Consider the following 23,703-nt stretch of genomic DNA (forward strand, 5'->3'; position numbering starts at 1 on the left):
GTCAAAAGCTGACGCTGCGTCCAAGGACACCACGACTGCATCCTCCCTGATTGTGTCTACCCGGCACAGCACTCCGTGGAGCAGGCGAAGGTTAAGTGAGGTGTTTCTCACAGCCCGATTGGTCGGGGTGGCCCAAGTGGGTGAGGACCCTGAGCAGACGAGTGGCCAGAACCTACCCAGTGAGATTGGCCAGTAAGACAAACACCTGTTGGCTGGCTTTTACCAGTTTTGGGAATAACGACAATATTCGCCAGTCTCTGGTCCTCAGGAAGGACACCCCTCTCCTTACTATCCAGATTTCGGCGAGTAAGCGCTGTTGTGCCTGCCGTAATTTTGAACAATTGTATGGGAAGACCGTTAGGGCCCGATGCCTTTCCCCCACGCAGGTCGTGTATGGCCTTCTCAACCTCCGGTATTGTAATATCGAGGTCGAAGTCGGCGCCCTCCTCCTCCGTAAGGAGTGGTAACGAGATATTACATTGGCGAGAGGCAGCTTCCTTCTCGGTATGTGTCGAGTGAGATGTGTAAATTGTTTGATAATAATAGTCAAAAGCGTTTCCAATCTCCTGTGATACGGTGAGACGGGACTGTGAGTCCGTCTCTATCTCGACCACCACATGCTGGGCCCTGTCCCTGCGATCTAGCCAGGCAAACAACTTGCCCGCATTGTCACCAACGACATAAATTCGACTGATCGTGGCCCTACGGTGTGTTTTGGTGGCCTCCGTAGATAATTCAGAGAATTCCTTGATTTTAATGCGGAGTTTCTGGGGCATTTCCACAGAGTCCTGTGTGCGGACTGAGTATTTTAAATCTAAAATGTTTCCCTCCGGACGCGCCAGTGCGGCACCTTTTTCTTTACGCTGACTGGCAACATGTGCCAAAACCACCCCCGTATAACCGTTTTGTAGGCCTCCCATAGTACCGATGAGGCGTCCACCGACCCCTCGTTCTCCTGAAAATAAAGCTCTGACTCGCTCAGGACCTTATCCCTGATGGAGGAATTCAGAAGGGGCCAGGAGTTGATCGGCACCACCCGACCAACCGTTGGCTCGCCCACCTCTATCTGACACTGGACTGGTGAATGGTCAGATATCCCCCCGGCCAGATGTTGTACGTCCTTGACAGTGTGGAGTTGATGTGCTAAGGCCAATATGTAGTCGATCCGGGACATGCTGTGATGTTACCCAGAGAGATAAGTGTACTGTAGGTCAGTCGGGTGCAGGCCTCTCCAAATATCCACAAGGCCCATGGCGCTCAAGAAGCCATGGATCCGCTTACGGGACGGTGGCAAGTTGCTCTGGGGCCATCGATCAAGGGTGTCAGAGACAATGGAGTTGAAGTCTCCCCCCATTCGTAATCTGCTGTCGAGTAGGCCGAGAAGGAGAACGTCGAGGTCGGCAAAGGCTTGGGTATGCAGGCCTGGTGGGACATAAACCGAGACTAAGTTGAGCGTACATCCCTCTCATGTCCCTGAGATGGCAACAAATCTACCCAGGGCATCTGTACGGACAGACTCGACAGTCAGGGGGAACGACCTGCGAACCAGTATGCCCACTCCCCGGGATCCGGAGCCAAAGGCCGAATGGGCAGCCAGTTGGAAACCCTATTGAGATATGGACGTGCATGCATTACCTAGCAGGTGGGTCTCCTGTAAGAAAACAATGTCAGGAGAGTGTCGCTTTAGATATTGGAGAAACACACCCCTCTTAATTTTGTCACCCAACCCGTTAACATTCCAGGACAACAGCTTCAGCCGCTGTCTTGTCGCCGTACCCATGGCCCAAAGTCAGAGGGACATAGAAGTTCAATGGGAACTTGCCAAAGCGGCCCACACAGGGAAACCCACTCAGGCTCCAGAAACCAGTCATCAACAACAACACCAAGAAAAGGGAACCTATATCTGCTTTGGTCTGATACAATTCAAATGAGCTTTGCCTGTAAAACAAAGAGATCATAATACAAATGAAAACTAACCCCCCTTCAACCTGCCCCCAAAAAGCCCAGAAAACGGCCCCCAAAACCTGCCTCCCTGCTTGGCGGTGACAGAACCTCTCACCCACCAAACTAGCAGAGTGCCTATTGCCCACCCTGTACAAAACTTGTAGGTGCGTGTATCCAACCGAGCACCTGTCTCGGGGAGAGTAAGCAACTGGTAGTAACAATGAATTAACAAACATTAGTCCGGAAACAGCCTTTCATCCCACCAAGGGTGCTGCTGCCCCTTGCAAAGGGGTCTAGGAAACATTGAAAGTCATCTGGAGTCCATTTGAAAATGTCCAGAAAGGGGCCCTCAATAGAGACAGGTACAGAGTTGACAGCACCAGTAGGGCCAGCACACCGATACATCCCTCAGAAAAACAATAGGCCAAGCACCCTCAAGAAATTTAACATACAGGCCAGTCATTCGATCCCTCCCGTTACCTTCAACTGTTCTCCGGGAGGGGAGACTCCACCAGATTTGTCAGCGCCCTCCGCCATCCGTGTCCCCCTGCCGTGGTTGTTCTTCTGGCCCACTGTGGGCCAACCGTCCTGCCAGTCCCAGGCCTCCTCGGGGGTGGAGAAAAACCAGGCCTTTCCATCCAATTCTACCCTTAGCTTGGCAGGGAAGAGCATAGCATACTTCAACTCCTTTTCCCGGAGGGCTTTCTTTACATCCAAGAAGCTACGGCGTTGTCGTTGCACCTTGAGGGGGAAGTCTGGGAAAAAGGTAACACAACCATTTTGATATTCCACCGGCGGCCCCAACCAGGCACACTGCAGGAGAGCATCTCTGTCCCTGAAGTTAAATATCCGGGCCAACAGAGGTCACGGGGGAGCCTCGGGTTTCAGCCGGCCTCAAGGCACACGGTGCGCCCTTTCGACGGAAAAGAAGCTGGAGAGACCCTTTGGTTTGAGGTAAGAGGTGATCAAGCCCTCGACAAAGAGGTCAGCCGCCTGCCCCTCCGCCCGTTTCAGCACCCCTAAAATACAGACATTGTTGCGCCGGGAGCACCCTTCATAATCGTCCAGCAGTGCCTCCATTTTAGCATTTTGTGGCTGCATTTCATCCACCTTACACTAAAGTTCAGATGTATCGTCGAACAGAGCACCCGTTTTGATCTCCACAGCTTGTATATCTGCCCGAATAAGAGAAACCTCCGAGGACACTGAGTCAATACGCGATTCCAACGATGTGCGCGTAGTCGTGATGGCTTCAAGAATGTCCTGCAGCGTCGGGTGCTTCTTTTTCCCACCAGAGTGCTGCTTCTCATGCATGGTGGAGTCATCCTTCGGGCTTGCTCCGGGTCCACCATCCCACGCATATTTAGTCAGCTTTGTCTTGCCATGGCGCAGCAGGCCAAGCCACTGTGCACCCTCATCCCAAAATGGCCGCTCACCGGGCAGGCGACAAAAGTCATGCGCTCAGCAGCCGTTTGTGTATGTCCATGAGTGTCACTAGGCCCGCAGACAGTCACTGTTCAGGGCCGGACACAACTAGAGGAGACGTCGTGCAGGACCTCAAAGGTAGAGGGCCCAGGAGGGGGAAGGGCGGATCGTCCCACTCCAGTCGGGCCTTCTCTCCAGCAAACAGGTGCGCACCACTCCGCTCGTGCCACGGATAGCAGATGGTGTTTTCGCCCCGCTTTAGGCTGGAGTGGGTGGCCTCTGTAACCTCTCCCCAACAGTGGGCAATCAACCACAGCCCTCTCCCTAGTGCATCGTCGAGTAGAACATCCAAGGCACTCCAGCAGCGGGGCGTGAACGGGCTGTCTAAGGTTTCACAGTGAGTTGGTTGGTGCGGAGCCGTTCTATGCATTGCTACTGCAACAGGCGTATGATTCAGAGCAGCCACAGCGGTCACTTAGCCTGCAATCGGTCCGTAGCACACCCAACGAGGACAAGGATGGCGCGGGTCGGCCCAAGGGGGACCGTGGGCCACGGCTCAGCGGTGTCCGTGCTACAGTGGAGGCAGCCTCACTCCCCACGTGGCACGTCGGCGGTCAGATCGCGGATCTGCAGATCGGATTTTGCCAAGACTCGGCTCAATCGGCTCCCGGTAAGTACTCCGGTATGCGTTCAGGCCAGCTGCCGGATAAGTAAGACACGGATATTAACAGTAGACGGGCGTGCTCAGACGGAGCCGCTTTAGAAAGCGGCAATTTCCAATGGCGGTTGGCCACGCCCCCTACTGTGTACAGTCTTCGTCATGAAGCAAAGCTTTCATTGCTATCCGCCCTCTTTTGGGCAATCAACGAGCGATGAGTCGGAAAGCCATTGCTGCGCACGGTGCTTGCCCTGTGCACAACCTTTCATGGACATCTCAATATCTTCACACACCCAAGACTCATTAGGAGGCCACACATGTTATGAAGCTTACACCTATTAGCAGTAACAGGCTACAGACAATGAGGTCAACACATGAATATAGCACGTTACTATGCGTGCTATTACCACGCAATAGGTTACAACGCAGTCGTTACAAGGACCAATTTGTTACCACGCATGGCTTTACATCACAAGTCGTTTCTACGACTTGCACTAGGTGGCGCGCTGGACTTAGGAATAGTAAAAATTACTATTCCTACTCCAGTTAGCGCAACAGCAGGGAATGTGTTGGATTTAAAATCCAACACATTCCTTGGTCTTGCACGCCACCTAACGCAAGTCGTAAAAATGACTTGCGATGTAAATCCACGTGTGGTAACAATGCGGTCGTTGTAACAACCGCGTTGTTACTTACCTGCGTGGTAATAGCAACATTGTAAAGGCTGTTTCCCCTATACATACCTTGCTGAATAATTTCCAGTATGGTAAGCCTATACCAAACTGTCACATTCACTAGATGTTGTCATCAGTGATGACATCAATGAAGTCATGACTGATATAATATGTGAGGTCATAGGCAGTGTCTAGAGCCGGGAGAACTGCCATGTTTCGGATAGTTGAGCCTCCGCTGGCTCTACTTGTGGAAACCTTTGACAGACGACTGACGCACACCAGTCTGCTGGCCAATGGACGACAGTCTTTCTGCCTTATTGAGGGGTGGATGTCCTGATATCATCTTTACCTGTTCGGTTATGCCAGGTAAATCCTGAAAGTCCAGATCAGCGAACAAGATTGCTGACCTACACACACTGCATCAGGGCCCTTATTTATACATTTTCAACAACAAACTCATGCCTGGGTCTGAACAGCAAAGCTTTGGTGACTTCTGCGAAGCCCTCATAGTAATGGCTCACAAAGATCTCCACCAGGGCGTATTCTGCCGGGGTAGGAAAGCAACTCACTGGGCTGACCTGGTGGACAAAGCACAGCCCACTAAAGCTTTATTAAGCCTGAGAGATAAACCACAAGAATCATTGAAGCAGTCAATGCTCTGGGCAATCAGCGGTAATGGGAAAGCACAGATTATGCCCTAAATAAAGGCTGTACAAAAGGGGGTGGTGATGGACGGAGCATCTGAACCAATCAAACACTCACACCCAGTCAAAAGATCTGGGTTTGATCCATCACCGTTCTTTAGACCACTCTGCCACCCCAGTTCGGACATGGCTCTATGCAAATCAGTCTGACCCTGTGCCTCATGGGAACAGTCCAGCCCGAACTGCCAAGCCATGCCTTCCCTGGACCGGAAACAAGCTTCCGAGGACCGGTTTCTGGCATTCCAGCCGCCTTCAGCCCGGCTTGCTTGAATCCAGTGGCAAAGTGAGCAAGGGACCCACGTCTGAGCATACCCTGCCACACTTATGGCGGCCAAAGCGGTACAAAAGGGGGTGGTGATGGACGGAGCATCTGAACCAATCAAACACTAACACCCAGTCAACAGATCTGGGTTTGATCCATCACCGTTCTTTAGCCCACTCTGCCACCCCAGTTCAGACATGGCTATATGCAAATCAGTTTGACCCTGTGCCTCATGGGAACAGCCCAGCACGAACTGCCAAGCCATGCCTTCCCTGGACCGGAAACAAGCTTCCGAAGACCGGTTTCTGGCATTCCAGCCGTCTTCAGCCGGGCTTGCTTGAATCAGGTGGCAAAGTGAGCAAGAGACTCACGTCTGAGCATACCCTGCCACACTTATGGCGGCCAAAGCGGTACAAAAGGGGGTGGTGAAGGCTGAACACTGACAATTGCCACCAGTAGGGAGGTCTGAAAGACTTTGCAAACCTAATGCCTGTAAACTGATCTCAACATTCTAATCATGATGAGATATGCTCAGTAAAGTCAACGGTTTGCCAAGTAAATCTTGGGCCTATAACCAGTGAAGAGAAAATCATTGATGCAGCAGAGCTAAATGTATATTACAAGAAAATAACAGATGCAAAAGCTCCAACTTCTTCTTGTACTTCTTCGTTCTCAGACACTCCGTAAAATCGCAGAAGAGGAGAACACCGGCGCGAATTACTCGTACATCGACCTGTTCAGAACCCCCGTGCTGAGAAAGATCTCTCTCTGTGCAGCAGTGGTATGGTGAGGGATGCTTTTTAAAGGGGAACCTTCCTTTGTTTATTGACTCAGTTGAGGGCTGCCAGCAGAGAAACTGTAAGGCATGGGCAAAGTGGGCTCTGGCCCCGGGCCCCACCTTTCTTTGGGCCCCATCATTAAGCTCTCAGGACAGTCACAGTCAGTGGCATAACACAAAAATAATGCTTCCCTGCACAATATGAAAAAGGGCTCACATGTCTCCAATAATTAATACATATTCAAAGGCTTTGCATTGCATTGGAGCCCCTGAAGGACTGGTGTTCCCCTAAAATGTTTGAGGGGCAACAAAGAGGACTGTCTATGATCAAACCTTAGTTGCTGAGGGTGGGGATGAGCCTAAAATGGGTAATAAATCCTGAGTTGTTCTGAGCAATGGGCCCCAAATTATGGGGCACATTACGATCGCGGTTTTCCGGCATCCTCCGGGCCAGCGGATGCGGGAAAACCGCCACAGAGCCTCCAAAGACCCACCGCCAAATTAGGATGGCTGGTGGGTCTTAGTTTATGTCCGCCGCTTTTCCGCCGCGGTCGGCTTACAACCGCGGCGCAAAAGCTCTTATATGGTGGCGGTGTCTCTCAGACACCGCCAGCCATATTAGGATGGCGTGTCAGATATGCTTTTCCGCTGCGGATTCTCCGCCGTGGAAAAGCATATGGATGTGCACTTCTGGGGCCTGTTGCTGGCCCCCTGGGTGAAGGGGGGTGGGGCGGGCACATGGGGAGTACCTATGGTACCCCCCTGCATTTACATGCAGACAGCGGCAGGCACCGCGCGGTGCCTGCAGCTTTCTGCATGTAAATGCAATGCGTGCTTTTTTACCATTGCGGCGGGTGCAGCTTGAAGCCGCACCCGCCGGAATGTTGAAAATAGAGGATGTGACCGCCAGGGTGGCGGTCACATCCTAATTGCAGAGGAGGGTACGCCGCAGCCCATGCGGACCTTCCCTCCTCCTCAAGGGTCGCGGACGGACTCAAGTCCGTCCGCGATCCTAATGGGCTCCTTGGTTTGGGCTGGACCCCAAAAATCCAGAAAATGTCCCTGGCTGCCAGCTTACTCCATGTGACTGCTTGTCTCCTCTCTTGTAGGTTTGGCGTGGCATTCTGTTACTATGGGATCAGCCTTAATATCACAGGATTTGGGCTGGACATGTACATGACCCAGTTAATCTACGGAGCCATTGAGATACCATCCAAGTTGGGCGTATGCATCTTCATGGACAAGGGCGGCCGACGTCACGCACAGGCCTGGACCCTGCTTATCACTGGCTTCTGTTTCGGCATAAACACGCTCATCCCAGTCTGTGAGTTTCGTCTGAGAACAAACATTTCTTTCAGCATCTTATGCTTAGTGACATGTACCTTTGAACTCCAGGGAGCTACACTCCATAAAATCAGAGCTTGAGTCCATAGGTAGGACAAGGTAGAAGGATGAGTTATAGATGCATCATCATCAAATTTACAATAAGTCACGAGTAAAGGTAAGACATAAGTATGGAAGAATGAGTTATAGATACATCATCATCAGAAGTACAGTAACTCACGAGTAAAGATAAGACACAAGCCACATCAGAATGAGTAACAGATGCATCATCATCAGAAGTACAGTAACACATGAGTAAACTTAAGACAAGCCACAGAAGAAAGAGTAATAGATGCATCATCATCAGAAGTACAGTAACTCATGAGAAAAGGTAAAACAAGTACAGAAACAAGAGTTCTAAATGCATAATCATCAGAAGTACAGTACATCATGAGTAAAGGTTAAACACAAGTACAGAAGAATGAGTTATAGATGCATCATCAGAAGTACAGTAAATCACAAGTAAAGGTAAGACACAAGTACGGAAGAATGAGTTATGGATGAATAACCATCAGTAGTAACTCATGAGAAAGAGTAATAGATGCATCATCATCAGAAGTACAGTAACTCATGAGAAAAGGTAAAACAAGTACAGAAACAAGAGTTCTAAATGCATAATCATCAGAAGTACAGTACATCATGAGTAAAGGTTAAACACAAGTACAGAAGAATGAGTTATAGATGCATCATCAGAAGTACAGTAAATCACAAGTAAAGGTAAGACACAAGTACGGAAGAATGAGTTATGGATGAATAACCATCAGTAGTAACTCATGAGTAAAGGTAAGACACTAGCCACAGAAGAATGAGTAATAGATGCATCATCATCAGAAGTACAGCAACTCATGAGTAAAGGTAAAACAAGTACAGAAAAATGAGTTCTAGATGCATAATCATCAGAAGCACAGTAACTCACGAGTAAAGGTAAGACACAAGTACAGAAGAAAGGGTTCTAAATGCATCATCATCAGAAGTACAGTAACTCACGAGTAAAGGTGAGATACAAGCACAGAAGAATGAGTATTTATTTATTTTGCCATTTGTAGAGCGCCTGGTTACACCGCCAGTGTTCCCCCGCGCTAATAGCTAAACAGAAGTAGAGTACATGAGTAAAGGTAAGACACAAGCACGAAAAAATTATTTATAGATGCATCATCATCAGAAGTATAGTAACTCATTAGTAACGTTAAGACAAGCCACAAAAGAATGAGTAATGGATGCAACATCATCATCAGAAGTACAGTAACTCACGTGTAAAGGTAAGACACAAGTACAGAAGAATGAGTTATAGATGCATCATCATCAGAAGTACAGTAACTCACAAGTAAAGGTAAGACATAAGTTGAGAAGAATGAGTTATCGATACATCATCATCAGAAGTACAGTAACTCATGAGTAAAGGTAAGACACGTACAGAAGAATGGGTTATCGATTAATCATCATCATAAGTACAGTAACTCATGAGTAAAGGTAAGACACAAGTTCAGAAGAATGAGTTATAGATGCATCATCATCAGAAGTATAGTAACTCACGAGTAAAGGTAAGACATAAGTTGAGCAGAATGAGTTATCGATACATCATCATCAGAAGTACAGTAACTCATGAGTAAAGGTAAGACAAGTACAGAAGAATGAGTTATCGATGCATCATCATCAGAAGTATAGTAACTCACGAGTAAAGGTAAGACATAAGTTGAGCAGAATGAGTTATCGATACATCATCATCAGAAGTACAGTAACTCATGAGTAAAGGTAAGACAAGTACAGAAGAATGAGTTATCGAGGCATCATCATCATCAGAAGTACAGTAACTCATTCATTTGATGCATCATCCTCAGAAGTACAGTAACTCACGAGTAAAGGTAAGACACAAGTACAGAAGAATGAGTAATTGATGCATCATCATCAGAAGTATAGTAACTCACGAGTAAAGGTAAGACAAGTACAGAAGAATGAGTTATAGATGCATCATCATCAGAAGTATAGTAACTCACGAGTAAAGGTAAGACATAAGTTGAGCAGAATGAGTTATCGATACATCATCATCAGAAGTACAGTAACTCATGAGTAAAGGTAAGACAAGTACAGAAGAATAAGTTATAGATGCATCATCATCAGAAGTATAGTAACTCACGAGTAAAGGTAAGACATAAGTTGAGCAGAATGAGTTATCGATACATCATCATCAGAAGTACAGTAACTCATGAGTAAAGGTAAGACAAGTACAGAAGAATGAGTTATCGATGCATCATCATCATCAGAAGTACAGTAACTCATTCATTTGATGCATCATCCTCAGAAGTACAGTAACTCACGAGTAAAGGTAAGACACAAGTACAGAAGAAAGAGTAATTGATGCATCATCATCAGAAGTATAGTAACTCACGAGTAAAGGTAAGACATAAGTTGAGAAGAATGAGTTATCGATACATCATCATCAGAAGTACAGTAACTCATGAGTAAAGGTAAGACAAGTACAGAAGAATGAGTTATCGATGCATCATCATCATCAGAAGTACAGTAACTCATTCATTTGATGCATCATCCTCAGAAGTACAGTAACTCACGAGTAAAGGTAAGTACAGAAGAATGAGTTATTGATGCATCATCAGCCGATTTACAGTAACTCACGAGTAAAGGTAAGACACAAGTACAGAAGAATGAGTTACAGATGCATCATCAGTAGTACAGTAACTCCGGAGTAAACCTACTTAAGGTAACCTGCATCTGAAGGAACTTTGTCCTGAAATTTGTTACCTCACATTCTTCTAAGAAATGGGACCCTAAGGATGTGAACATGAGGAACTAGGTCTTAGGTATACTTCAGACATTGTTAAATAAAGGCCTTTGCTACTCTGGCTCTCAATTTGGTACAAGAGCGAGCCAATCCGCAATAGGCTGATTATCAGGGACTGCCTTTCCCTGGATAACTCTATAGCAATTTCCTGGCTGAGCTATATCCAGCCTGAACTCACAGCTCTGGGCCACCCAAGCTTTTTTACGCAGCCTGAAGAAAATGTTAAGGCCGATTATTTGTGGGTCAAATAGAATTTGTTATTAGGTGTCTCTGTCCTCAGAGAGGGCCACAAAATGTGTATATCAGTTGTTCAGGCTTGTTCGTAATTTGTACCTGTGTGAACATGGGGCCTTTTTATAGCAGTATTGTTAAGATAGCAGGGGCTTGGCCTTAACCCTCCTGTATTTTACTGTCTAGCTTGACACTATTCGCGTATTGGATTCATTTTATAACTGTATATGTAGTAATTGTACATTACCTCACTATATATAATTCAAGTATTGTGTTTCATGTATTTTAACTGTAATATGAATGGATTTCTATGTTTTATGTGTTTCACATTTTTTTATGGTTATTTACTTAACCCGATAAAGAGATTATCAATATATCTGATTGGAAGTGGTTGCTGCAGGTGAGATTTGGCTCTTTTGAGGGAGAGGCCTAGCTTGTTGAACAGCTGTGTGTAGGCCATTTTAGACCCCTTTGGTTTGGACATTGGACATGGTCTAACCCTTGACTAGCCAATCGTAAGAGACCAGTTTGCAGAGCGGGGAGGAAGGGAGGGACGGTACGAAATTTGTAGAAAGATAGAGTCTCTACGAAAAAGGAGTTACCGAATGTAAGTAACTTGTCTGTGGAAGACACTTCTAACCGCATATTCCTTACCTTAGAATAAATATCAAAGCAATAACCTCTCCAGGGGAGGGACTCTGAGCTGGCTCAAAATAAAAAAGTTCTGCAGGACCGAGCAGGCAAAATACCCATCTTAGCGTACCTAACTGTCCATACAACAGTACTTCCTGAACGTATAAAGCAACACCCACCTAACATATGTCCAGGACAGGCACCCCATGTGCCAACGCATTAGTAGCAGCCTTGGCTCTGGTGCAGTCCTCAAGTTGTCTAGAGGCTGCTTTTTTCACAAACGTGAATTTAATGCAGAGTACAACCCACAGACAGCTGATTCTCCTCTGCACTGCCATGCCCTTCTTTGCTCCAGTGAATCCAATGAATCTCTAATTGTCCAGCTGGTATTCTTTGGTATGATTGATATATAAGCTAACAGCTGTCCTTGGATTCTAGCAACAGAGTCTTTCCCCCTCTTTAGAAGGGTGAGGGAGCAAAGAAATTCGGAAGGATGATGTCTGACCAAAGAGAAAGGGATTAACCACCTTTGGAAGAAAGTAGGCACGAGTCCGAAGAATCAGTTTATGCGGGTAGACGTTGATTAACGGTAGGTTAATGGAAAGGGCTTGAAGCTCGCTTAACTTCCGTGCCAATGTAATGGCAACTAAAAAGACTGTCTTATGAGTCAGGGCCACATTATGATGGTGGGCTAATCGCCACCGCCCGGCTGGGGGGTGGCGATCCGCCCGTCATCTGTACCTGATTTACCCCCCTGCCATATTAGTATGGCGGAGGGGTACCGCAGTGGACGGAAAGACCGTCCTCCACTTTTCTGCAGGCAGGCAATCAGTACGATTGCCTGGCGTGTGGATCTGGGGCATAAAATGGTGGCGGTGCCGAGCAGGCACCCACATTCATACTATGATGTGCAAATTTAAAGGCCTTTCCATGGCGGAGATGTAAAGGCCAGCGGAAATCGCTGTGGGAGCCCGTTACGGGCCCCCGAAGGGGTGGGGGGCTGCACTTGGGGGGTACCTATGGTACCACCCTACATTGCCATACACAAGATGGAAGGCAACGTGCGGTGCCTGTTACGTTGTGCATGGCAATGCAAACCATGCACTTTTAACATTGCGGACGGAGCTGCACCCAGCCGCACCGCCGCAATGTTAAAGCCCAGAATGCGCCCGCCAGTATGGCGGGCGCATCCTAATTGGCCTCATGGGGCCGCCCCACCTCTGGCGGTCGGTCCCATTTTCCATTACAGTGGCAGGCGGAAAAAGTCCGCCCGCCATCCTAATGGGGCCCTCAGTCTCCAAGCATGAAGGTGGTGGGTGCACATGTTCGGATACAGAAGCTTGTCCTGCTGCTGCAACAGGAGATTGTCCCAAAGAAGCAGCCTCATCGAGAGGACAGATGCTCATGTCCAGGAGTCCGGGATATGATACTTGTTATGCCCAGTCAGCAACACTAGATGAGTTGGACCCGATCGGTCATATCTTCTTGACAACTCGCGGCAGGAGTGGTATCAGCGAGAAGGCGTAGAGGAATCTTGAGTTCCACTCCAAGTGGAATGTGTATCCAACCGAAAGCTGCTTTGGAAACTCCCACGAGCAGAAGTACTGACTGTGCGCGGTCTTGGCTGTAGCAAATAGATTGAGGCAAGGCTCTCCCCATTCTTGGAAGAGACCTTGCTCCACCTCCGGGTGTAGACGCCATTCCTGGTCCACCAGGCATTGGCAGCTAAGTTTGTACGTCCTGGCTTTCAGAGATTCCACCAGTACCTGTACGAACCAGAAGTTGTCTTGATATTCCAGATGCACTGGACCTCCTGGCATGGTCCTCGATCCCGCCTCACCCTGCTTGTTGCATTACCACATGGTAATGGAATTGTCCATGTACACATGAACCAGCTTCCCTTAATGCTGAGCAGAAGGCCCTCAGCTCCAACAGGTTGCTGTGGAACTGGACCTCCATCGGAAACCAGAGTTCTCTGACCCCTTCCTCTCCCAGGTTGTCAGCCCGATCCATCGTTCATCACTGTCAGCTCCGGAAGGGTTAGAGAGAGGCTGCAGAGCCTGCATATGCCATCTGGTGTGCTTCATCAGCAGGATGCAGGAGGCCATCAGACTCAGCAGCCTCAGTCAGTCTCACCAAAATCCAGAACCAAGGCTGAAACATTAGGATCAGAGCCAGAATTTTCTGGCTCGCTGATCCAGAGAGTAGACGTAAAACCGGACCATGTCCAGAATGGCCCTGATGAAAGGGAGCATTTAAGTATTTAAGGAGTCAGGTATGACTCGGCACATCAATAGTGAACCACAATGAATGTAGAACGTTTGTCGTAGTCTGGAGGTGGGTGATGACTGCCTGTGGCGAGCTCCTCTTCAGGATCCAGTTGTCGAGGTAGGCGGAAGGCTGAGATTCTTGACCTCTGAAGATGAGCTGCAGCCCCCACCATCACTTTTCTGAATACCCACGGCTGCAGGTGAGGCCAAAGAGGAGCACAGGGAACTGGAAATGTACCTGGCCCACGGTGAACCACAGGTAATATTTGTGGGCCTGCAAGACGGGAGTATGAAAGTAAGCGTTCTGCAAGCTCATTACTACCATCCAGGGTTTAGGGCTGACAGAACCTGGGTAAGGGTGAGCATCTTGTACATGTTTTTCCTCAGGAAGGCATTGAGAGGGTGATTGGGTAGAGGCCTCTGTTCTTTCTCAGCACCAGAAAGTAGCGGAATTAGCAAACACGGCCTACATCTGGCATTAGAGCACTCTCAATGACTTCTTTGGCCAACGAGCCTGCACCTCTTGATGTAACAGAGACAAGTGGTCATCCATCAGCCCTTGTACAGATTGTGGCATAGATGGTGGGGTTTCTAGGAATGGAAGAGCGCAACCCTGCCAAACAATCTGTAGTACCCACTCATCTCAGGTGAAAGCTTGCCACTCGGGCAAAAAAGTACCAAATCCTGCCTCCTACCGGATGGCGTTGTGTTTCAGGGGAGGCACACAAGAGACTTGGAGGGTGCAGCAGCTGGTGGGGTGGATGATTTGTGGGAACCTCAACCAAAGTTATAAAAAGGCTGGGAAGCCTGCTGGCCCTGTGGGTATGGCTTTTATTGCAGACAGGACTGAAACCCTCTACCGTAGCCACGGAAAGGGCAAAAAGAAGAGTGTGATAGAAGCGAGACAGTGACGGGCCGAAAGATCGAGCCGTGACAGTGCTTTCTTTAAAGCGCTCCTTTAAGTTGTTTGTACTCTGGTTTAACCAGTTCCTGTTTATTGCTGAATTCCAGGTGAGGAGGTGAGGAGGTGAGCCTCCTCTGGGTATGGCAGTGTGGATTGGAGGCTGTTTAGTACTACTTTCTTGCGTGGTGCTCGTTTCGCCCCCTTCCCATGGTATGTTCTCGGTTACCTGCTCCTGCCTAACCTGGCCAGTGTTGGCAGTGCCCTTTGTCCTGAAGAAATGTCTAATTGACCCCATTGGTTCTGCATCTTGAAGCAGTTCATTTTCCGTGAGTGATTTACTCCTGGGGATCCTTGTAATAGGCAGGCGCCTATTGGAGGGGTCCTCATAGGTCGTGTGTTGTCTGGTCTTTTTTTTGGGTCCCATTTTACTAAATTTCACTCAGGGAGGAATCTGATAAGCTTGACTAGCTTGCCTGTTGTAATTGTTATCTTTGTTCAAGTTTGAGACTGAAAGTCTAGTGTGATGTAAAACTGGTGATTAGGGGGCGGTATGTTCATTCGTTTCGTGTGCAGGATTTGCCTGATGTGATTATCGTGATCGTGCATAGTTTTTAACGGTCCCCTCCACTTCTATCGTCTGTAGTTGACCACCTGTTGTTCTGGATGCTGAAAGTGCCTAGTGATTGTGCTTATGGTTGAACTTATCAGTGCTGCTAAGACGGGCTGGGTCGGCTGGGGCGAAATCGGTGTTAGCTATTGTTTGGCTCTGCAGCTGGGGGCCACGAGAGAAAATGTACCCCACTATTTTGTTGCTGCTGGGTATTCAGGCGAAGTGTCTATCCACTGTTCCCTATGGATGCAAAATTGCCCCTGGCCGGCTGGCAAATGATTGAGAAGCCAGGGGGCGTAATGCTAAGTGCTAGGATCTTGTGGGAACTAATGGGGCGAGCAGCGATGCGTGAGGCACGCAGGGTAGTCATAGGCATGCCTCCATTATCCCATTGGGAATGCTTGCTCCTTTTTTAAGTGTGCTGCTTCGCCTGCTGAGGAAATGGAGGTCTGGAACAGGCTCACCTGTGCCCCACAGAATGGTCCGTGTCTGCTCCTTGATGGGGGTGCTCTCTTGGGTTGTTGGTTGTGGCGCCTTCCACCGTGCGCAGTGCGCCCTGCTATGTGCTGTCAGCAATAAGCAGGAACTGGTTAAACCAGAATGGAAACAACTTAAAGATACCATTTCAAACGAACCACCCAGCGTACAAAATTCTCTTACATTTATAGATAAAGCCATCAACATCACTAATGACTCGGACCACGCAACTGCCCCAAGAGGAGCTGCCGATGTTGCAGTGACAAGGGCGCAAATCCACTGGTCAAAAGATCACGATCACAGCTCAGCTAGTAAGATCCAGCTCCGTCCTCCACAAGCAGCCGACAGCAACTAATTGCTCAACACTTAGATTCACCAGTGGTAGGGGAGCTCACATCTTCGTTTCTTCAAAATGAAGGCGATAAAATCAAGAGAACACTAGAACTGACCCCAAACCTGCTGGGGTGGGGGCAAACTGAACAAATAGGATCTCCCCGGGCTGCCAATGCAAAAGTAGATCACTGCACCTTCTATGACAGCCCAGAATCAGACTTCCAGCGAACGCTGAGGCCGGAATTAAACAGTGACGCTAACAAAGCTCTACTGTGGCAATCAACCAAAATGGAAGTCCAAATTGATCTTCTGCACTCGATTGCTGGCCGCCTAGTTAACATAAGCTCTAGAGTGGAAAAGCTGGAAAATAGGATCGACCAGCACTTGCTATCCAACCAAGGAGAATGCTCCTGCTCCTGCTCAATCCTCATGGATAAATGGGCGCTACTACCAGAGATCCTTGCCGAAAAAGTCCAAGAAATCCCAGCTTCCGAGCAACACGGACAGCAGGATCTCAAGAAGCATCTACCCTTTGGGAGGGAGACTAATGGAAGAAATCGATCTTGGCTTAAGGTTACCAGCGGGATTGGAGCAAAAAGGAGTTAAACCTCTGCGCACAATGCCAAAATGGCACAAGGAATACAAAGCCCAAAAGCATGAAGTTCCTGATGTCAGGGAATCTGACTTAAAAGAACTCACTCGCTGAAAAATCGCTGTGCCTGAACGCCCGCTGTCAAGAAGAGAAAAAAAGAAGATTAAGAAACAACAGAAAAAAACCAAGCTGAGAGGAAGGCAATTGCAGTTAAGGAAGACTGACGACAGACCGTCACAAGGGGACTCCAAAGTGGGCCAGCTTTATCCAATTTTCACAAATAAGAACTGGGGCACAAAGGCTTTTGACACGGTCTTGTCCCCAGTAGAACAGCAAAAACAGCTAATCGCAACAAGTAACCCACCTGCAACAGGTCAAAAGCTGCAAATAGGAACAGGACACTCCCCAGGGATGCAAATGACAGAGGACATAAGTCATGTACCAGCTGAAAAAAATTACACCGCAATCGTGGTCAACATCACTGCCCCTGCTGGACGAAATAAAACCACTAGAGCAAAGCCCCGGGCACCAGCCCAGCATCAGGTACACCTACGGTCAGAGCTCGAAATCTAAAGTAGGACCAGCGACAAGCAAACAAGGAAGCCCAACCATCGGTCTAATCCAGGCGGCACAAAATCTAGGGAGGAACAAAACAAGTTATTTGTCAGGAACAGTAACCACCATCTTTGAGATAGTCCTCACCCCGAGATTCAATAGCATGGGCCAGCATGACATTTTGAACAGGTGCAACATTCTTCTCCTTTTCAAACACCTTGCCGCGCTAGACAAGCTACAAACAGGGGACATAGAATCGGTGAGATTATTGAGCATGAAGGGTGACACACACGGCAATTCAAAAGTACCAGGCTTGAAGAAAAAGGAAACCACACAAGCCATTTTGAACAACTCCATACAACTTGCTGAGTGGGGCTTCGATGCTCAGAATCTAACCAACCCAAAATACCCATACATTCTTGCTCCAGACAAGGGGGACATGGGCCACTCATCAGTCCTAAAGGGGAGAAATAGATCAGGACTCCCCGAGAATATAAGGAAGAGACATAAGGACTACACAGGAATCAAGATTGCATGCCAAAACAACCAAAGGGTTATTAGTGCCGTCCCCTCCCTCTTGGATAAATCCGGAAACTGGGGAAGAACACAGAAGCATTCCTAACAGCAGCAAGTCCAGGCCTGGCAGGTATGAGACCAAGGGAGGACCTTTTCCTAAGAAGAACTTAACATTCCTTTCATGGAATATCACAGGGAGTAGCAAGATCGCAGAGAATAATAACCTCAGGCGATTCCTGTAAACAGGAGACATACTCTGCCTCCAAGAGACCTGGGCATTATCTAGCACACCAGTGGCAGGGTGATATGAACATCATGTGCCAGCAATAAAAAAAAACTCTTTGGTCGCCCCTCTGGCGGACTATCAGTTTATATAAAACACAAAAGCCCCATCGTAGCGACTGGAAGAAACCTAAATTTACCAGGGCTGCAAGCCCTACAAATCGAAGGTGTGAAACACACACTACAGCCAATGCGCCTCCTAATAATAAAATGCTATTTCAATCCAGCACAAACCACCATGAAAGATCAGTCGGAGGCATTGACAAGGGAAATAGACAGCCTCCTAAACAAATATGAAACTCATCAGGTAATCCTGGCTGGGGACTTTATCCTGAAGGACCTCGACAATACAGCACCCCCATATCGAGAGACGGGAAGGGTCACAACCTTTCATGACTTATTCGACAATCATAAGCTATCTTCAACGTACGCTGTGAAAGCAAGATACTCGAATGGCAGGCAACTACAGCCGACCTTCCGGGACATCTCGAGAACTGACTATATCATGGTCAGTGAAGTAATGGCAGCCAGTTTGGAAGATTTTACAGTCGAGATCAGGTTGAAAAGCGATTACAGGCCACTAATAGCAGTGTTCATGCTAGAAGTTCCATCTGCCCTTAAGTTCCAAGCCATCGGCGAGTCAAGAGGGGCCGAAAATGACAACCTCCTAAGGAGAATCAGATGGACAGACGAGATGGGAGCAAAGCTTCAGAACTGGCTGGACCTAAAACAGGATGAGATCCCAGCAATGCCGTCTTCACCGATATAAATCTGGGAGACCATAGTTGATGAGGAGATGCAAACAAGCTTGGGCCATCCCCAGCCACAATGCTCCAGGCCCAAAAAGAAATGAACAGCTGGAAGCATCCGTCAACCAAGGACATACGCGAGACCAAACGCTTCTTGTGTAAGGAACTAGTAATAAAGAAAAGAGGGGGCAGACAAACAGATGTGACATCGATTGTATCATTGAGGGCAGCCCTAAGGAAGAAATAGTGGTAACACAAAAAATGCTCACATAGAGAGGGAATGGATCAAAGTTTTCTCCCTGCTTAAACAGAAGAATTCAGCAGGATTATGGAAACACAAACTGGCTAAGCAGACGAGGAGCTCCAAGAGAAAATGGGGTGGCAGAGTAAGACTGGCTGGTCCACGTAAAGCAACTATATTCAATTGCGCATGTAAACACATGCAATACAGAAGATCCTAACCGTGGGGTGGACTGTCTCCACCGACCAAGGGCAAAGATCGAAGAAATAACCTCTAGCCCGCGAAATCCTTCTGAGGGTCTGCGAGGCCAGGCAGAGATGTATTGCACACCGTAGGCCCGGATAAACCCTCAAATGGTCATTAAGATATTTAAGAATATGAAGAACGATGGGACCCCTGGACCAAACGGGAGACTTGCCGCGGTTTTTAAAAAGGCCCCCGACTTATGGGCATCCGTCCTCACTGCCCTTTACAACCATTCCTTAACAACAGCAATAACCCCCGACTCCTGGAGGGGCTCCATATTAGTCCCAATTTTGAAAAAGGGAGATCGTTTAAAGCCATCGAATTATAGGCTCATCGCGGTGAACAACCTTTACAACACAACTTTTTACCACGCAGTGCCTTTACGACACAACTTTTACAACGCAAACCATTACAACGCATTGCGCTGGGGGGTGCTCCAGGATAGGGAATGGGTTTAATGTACTAGCCAACACCTTCCCTACTATCCACGGGGACTGAAGTTGATTAAACTATTCACTATCCAGCGCCCAAAAGCATTATGCGTTGTAAAGGTATTCGTTGTAAATACCGCGTTGTAAAGGCATGCGATGTAAAAGCATGCGTTGTAATGTCATACATCCCTCATCGCTCTTCTTGACATAGAAGCCAAGGCCTACGCCCGCCTCATACTGAAGGACCTGGAGACATGGGCCGAAGGAAAAAGCATCAAACGCTGCCATCAGACTGGCTTTAGACCACAATCATCGACAATGGACAATATCCTGGCGTTAGCGCACCTAGCAACTGAAGAAATAAGAAAGAAAAACCCTCCCCTCTTTTGTTGCTTTATTGATTACAGCACAGCCTTCGATAAAGTGGTACGAAACAGGCTATGGCGGAAATTAGAAAATTGGGGCGTTCCGCCAAACCTTTTGAAGGCAATGAGATCACTTTACGAAGGCACCTGGGTGCAGGTTAAAACCAGCTCCAGTACAGTGTCCCCCAAAATAACAACAAACAACGGGCTGAAACAAGGATGCATGCTGGCGCCCATCCTCTCTAACCTGTATACGGCAGATTTGGGGGACGCCTTGAAAGGCGCCAACCTAGTAGCACCGAGATTAGGCAGCATGAGGCAGCCGGTGGTACAATGACATGGCCATAATGGACCATACGAGGGTGGGCCTACATAGAGCCCTAGACGCATTGAACCAATTCAACAAGGATAACAACCTTATAGTAAACCAGGGGAAAACTAAGGTCGTCATTTTTGGGAGCTGCCACCTGAAAAAGAAAGCGCAGTGGCTAATGGAAGATCTGCAGATCAGTACAGTGGCAGCGTACAACTATCTAGGGGTTTGGTTTACGGAACGGGGCAAGGCAAATGTCCATCTGACTCAGCAGTCGTCCAAGGCCAATAAGGTGATATTCCTGTTAAAGCAAATGAGCTTACACCTGATAAGCCCCACTGCCGGACCAATATTAACTGCCTTAAAAGCAAAATTGCTGCCAGCCATTTGCTATGGCCACCAGGCTTTTCCGGGGACGCGGTATGCCCTTCTCATCGCAATCCAAGCCAAAGCATATAAATCAGTCTTTTCTATCCCAAGGTCGGCAAGGAAGTCAAGACTAAGATTGGAGCTAGGCCTGGTTAGGCCAGACTTCATGTAACAAGGGGAGATCATAAAACTATACTTGAGGATTATAAGGGCCCCAACAAACTCGTTAAGACACCAATTGAGAGCCATCTTTGAGGGGCCAAGTTCAGCATGGCACACCAGTCTTGGCAAATCACTCAAGACTTTAAAGATCGGGGAAAAGAGCATACCACTGCCAGAAATCCCACTAAATGCATGGAAAAAAGCCATAAACATACAAGTTCGCAAAATCTTATTCGATCTGTAGCCCCCACCTAGACCCGCTGAACAATTCCTACACGGTAGGCAAGGCACAACCCTACCTGAATGAGGCCCTGACATCACAATCCAGAACCAAAATCCTCTCCATGAGACTGTGTACTCAATGAATCACTGAATTTAACCCCGCATGGGCTCGCAATGGGGAAAATACAAGCGGCAAACTGTGGCCCTACACAAGAGAATCCTGGCTTCACCTTTTATGCTGCTGCCCCACCCTCACGAACGAACGTCGTCGACTTCTCCGCCCAGTCTGCATCACCAAGGGAATCAAGACATGCCGCCAAGCATCAGCCTTGTGCTTTTGAAATGAAATGAAATGGATTTATAGAGCGCATGGCTGCCCGAGAGCGTCCCAGCGCTATAGAATAACCACGATGACCGTGGCGAGTCTTGGGAAATTCATTCATCTGATTAGAATGGCTTTAAAGGCAGCAAACGATCACAAACAAACCAGGGCCACCCGCAAGGTATAATAAGGGGGACAATGCAGCCTCCCCTCAAATGAGGGAAGAGCTATGATACTATTCACCCGTCCTACAGAGACTGTACCACATCAATGGCTCGAAATGGAAGGGACAAGGAGAACGATCCACAGACTGCTGTAGCAGAAAACTACCAAGGCCTATGCAGCTGTCTAAGAAACTCGGTGCAAGGACTTATGATAAAGACCCGGTGCTGGCGACCCGAGTGGGTGCAGCGAAGAGGGGATATAATACTTGAACAAAAAACTTTTTAACCGGCAGCCTTTTTAGTTTAAATGTGATCAATTTTTTACTTACCAGTTTTATTCTTTCTTACTGTAATGATTTTAATTAATTGAACAGTCAATATTAAATAAATAAATCTTTGAAGCACTCCAGAGCAATATCCGTTTTGTGGCTGAACAGGCGAGAGCCATCCAAGGGCACGTCAATGAGGCTTACTTGGATGTCCCCTGAAAAGCCTGTTGACCGCAACCAAGAGTGGCGCTGAGGATCCACCGTAAAGGCCATGGCTCTGACTTCATTTAAAAAATATAATCATGAACTACACGGCTGGAAAAGGACTTGGAGATTTAGCCATTAGTTGGCGAGAAGCTCTCCTTTTTTCATTTTTCCTGGAAAAAAATACAAAGGCACTGATGATATAATGCTATACAAGTGAAGCAAACTCCGAGAAATAAGTTCTTTGATCAGAGCCCTCTTCCAAAGGACATACAGAAGAAATGTAAGGTATAGAAGCCTCTGGAGGGGGAGCTCAGTGCAGTCTCACCTCATTGGCTGGTGTTTGGGTCATTTCCAATGAGGTGACTGTGCTACTGAAGCGACACTGCACTATACTGTTTTTTTCAATGTTGGATTTCCGAGTCCGGGACTGCGAGGCCCACAGGTCTCTGCGATCACTACCCCACGCGCACCTGTTGCCTCTTCCCGGACTCCTCCCAGCTGTTTTGGGCTCCTTTAACAGCGACTCGCGGCTCCCGCTCTGCGGGGGCCGCTCGTAGTCGCAACCGTGACTTTGCCCTGTTTTCTGTTCTGAGAGCCGTGAGGAAGTGCCCCTGCTGCCGTCACTTCGTGTGTGCCTGTGACTCTTGGGGTGATTAGACAACCGCCGTTGGATTTCCGAGTCCGGGACTGCGAGGCCCACATGTCTCTGCGCTCACTACCCCACGCGCACCTGTTGCCTCTTCCTGGACTCCTCCTCCTCTCTATATTAATCCCGCCCTTACCGCGTTAGCGGGACGCGCTCGGGACTGAGCCCGGAGCTAAGCCCGGGCAAAGGGATGGCTGTTTGAGGCCGTTCGAGGACGTGAGAGACTGGACTGGGCCACCCCTCTAACTCCCACCTTTTGCTACCCATTTCGAAATGTACGTACTGTCTTCTCATTGACTTTGCTCTCGCAGTCCTTCTGATATCCTGTTTTGCTGTTTTTATACTTATGTCAGAACCTTTTCCCCTGTCTTTGTTTAATAGGAAAAATGGTGCTAACCAGAGGAAATAAAACCAAGGCCCCTGGGAGTGTGGGTAAACTGTTAGGCCCCATGGATGATTTTATTACCAAGGCAAACTCATTCATCGATCAAAGTATTTCTTTGATGGAGGAAAGGGTTTCCCTGGACTTGGCGTTTGCTAAGAGATCTTCCATGGGTAACTTGGCCGATGCTAGAACCCCCGCCGCCGATAATAATGTAGGGCAGAGGGCCCTTTGCGAGGGCAGGCGTAGCCTGCCAAACAATGTGGACCTGTCGGCCTCCCAGCTCTCTGATTCCCAGATAAGCTCAGATCTAGAAAGAACACCTGAGCTAATACCTCAAACGTCTCCCCAAATTACATCAGATGAAAGAAGGCAAGCAAGAGGGAGGAGGGAGGGTGCTATAAGGAAAAGAAAGAACGATCCGAAAAATACCTCTAGCATTCTACAGAATCCACCACCCAGAGCAGAACAGTTAGTAGTTTCTGCGATGGTCCATCATCCCGCACACGACATTCTGGATTCGCCTATTCTTCTATCCAGCAGTAAGGAATCATCTGATAGCAATATTTCCCAGCTGCTAAACAAGA

At 48.0% G+C, this 23,703-nt stretch overlaps 1 protein-coding gene across 2 annotated transcripts in view; it reads left to right on the forward strand.

Annotated features, from left to right (window-relative positions):
- Positions 1-23,703, forward strand: part of LOC144762138 (solute carrier family 22 member 7-like) — a 628,845-nt gene that overhangs the window by 589,495 nt on the left and 15,647 nt on the right. For both annotated transcript variants that reach the window (XM_078647284.1, XM_078647285.1), the window contains exons 7-8: positions 6,344-6,453; positions 7,555-7,769. In XM_078647284.1, the coding sequence (XP_078503410.1) occupies positions 6,344-6,453; positions 7,555-7,769 (325 nt within the window). The remainder of the gene's footprint in view (positions 1-6,343; positions 6,454-7,554; positions 7,770-23,703) is intronic.

Source organism: Lissotriton helveticus, chromosome 6, assembly GCF_964261635.1.
Source record: "Lissotriton helveticus chromosome 6, aLisHel1.1, whole genome shotgun sequence".
NCBI lineage: Eukaryota > Metazoa > Chordata > Amphibia > Caudata > Salamandridae > Lissotriton > Lissotriton helveticus.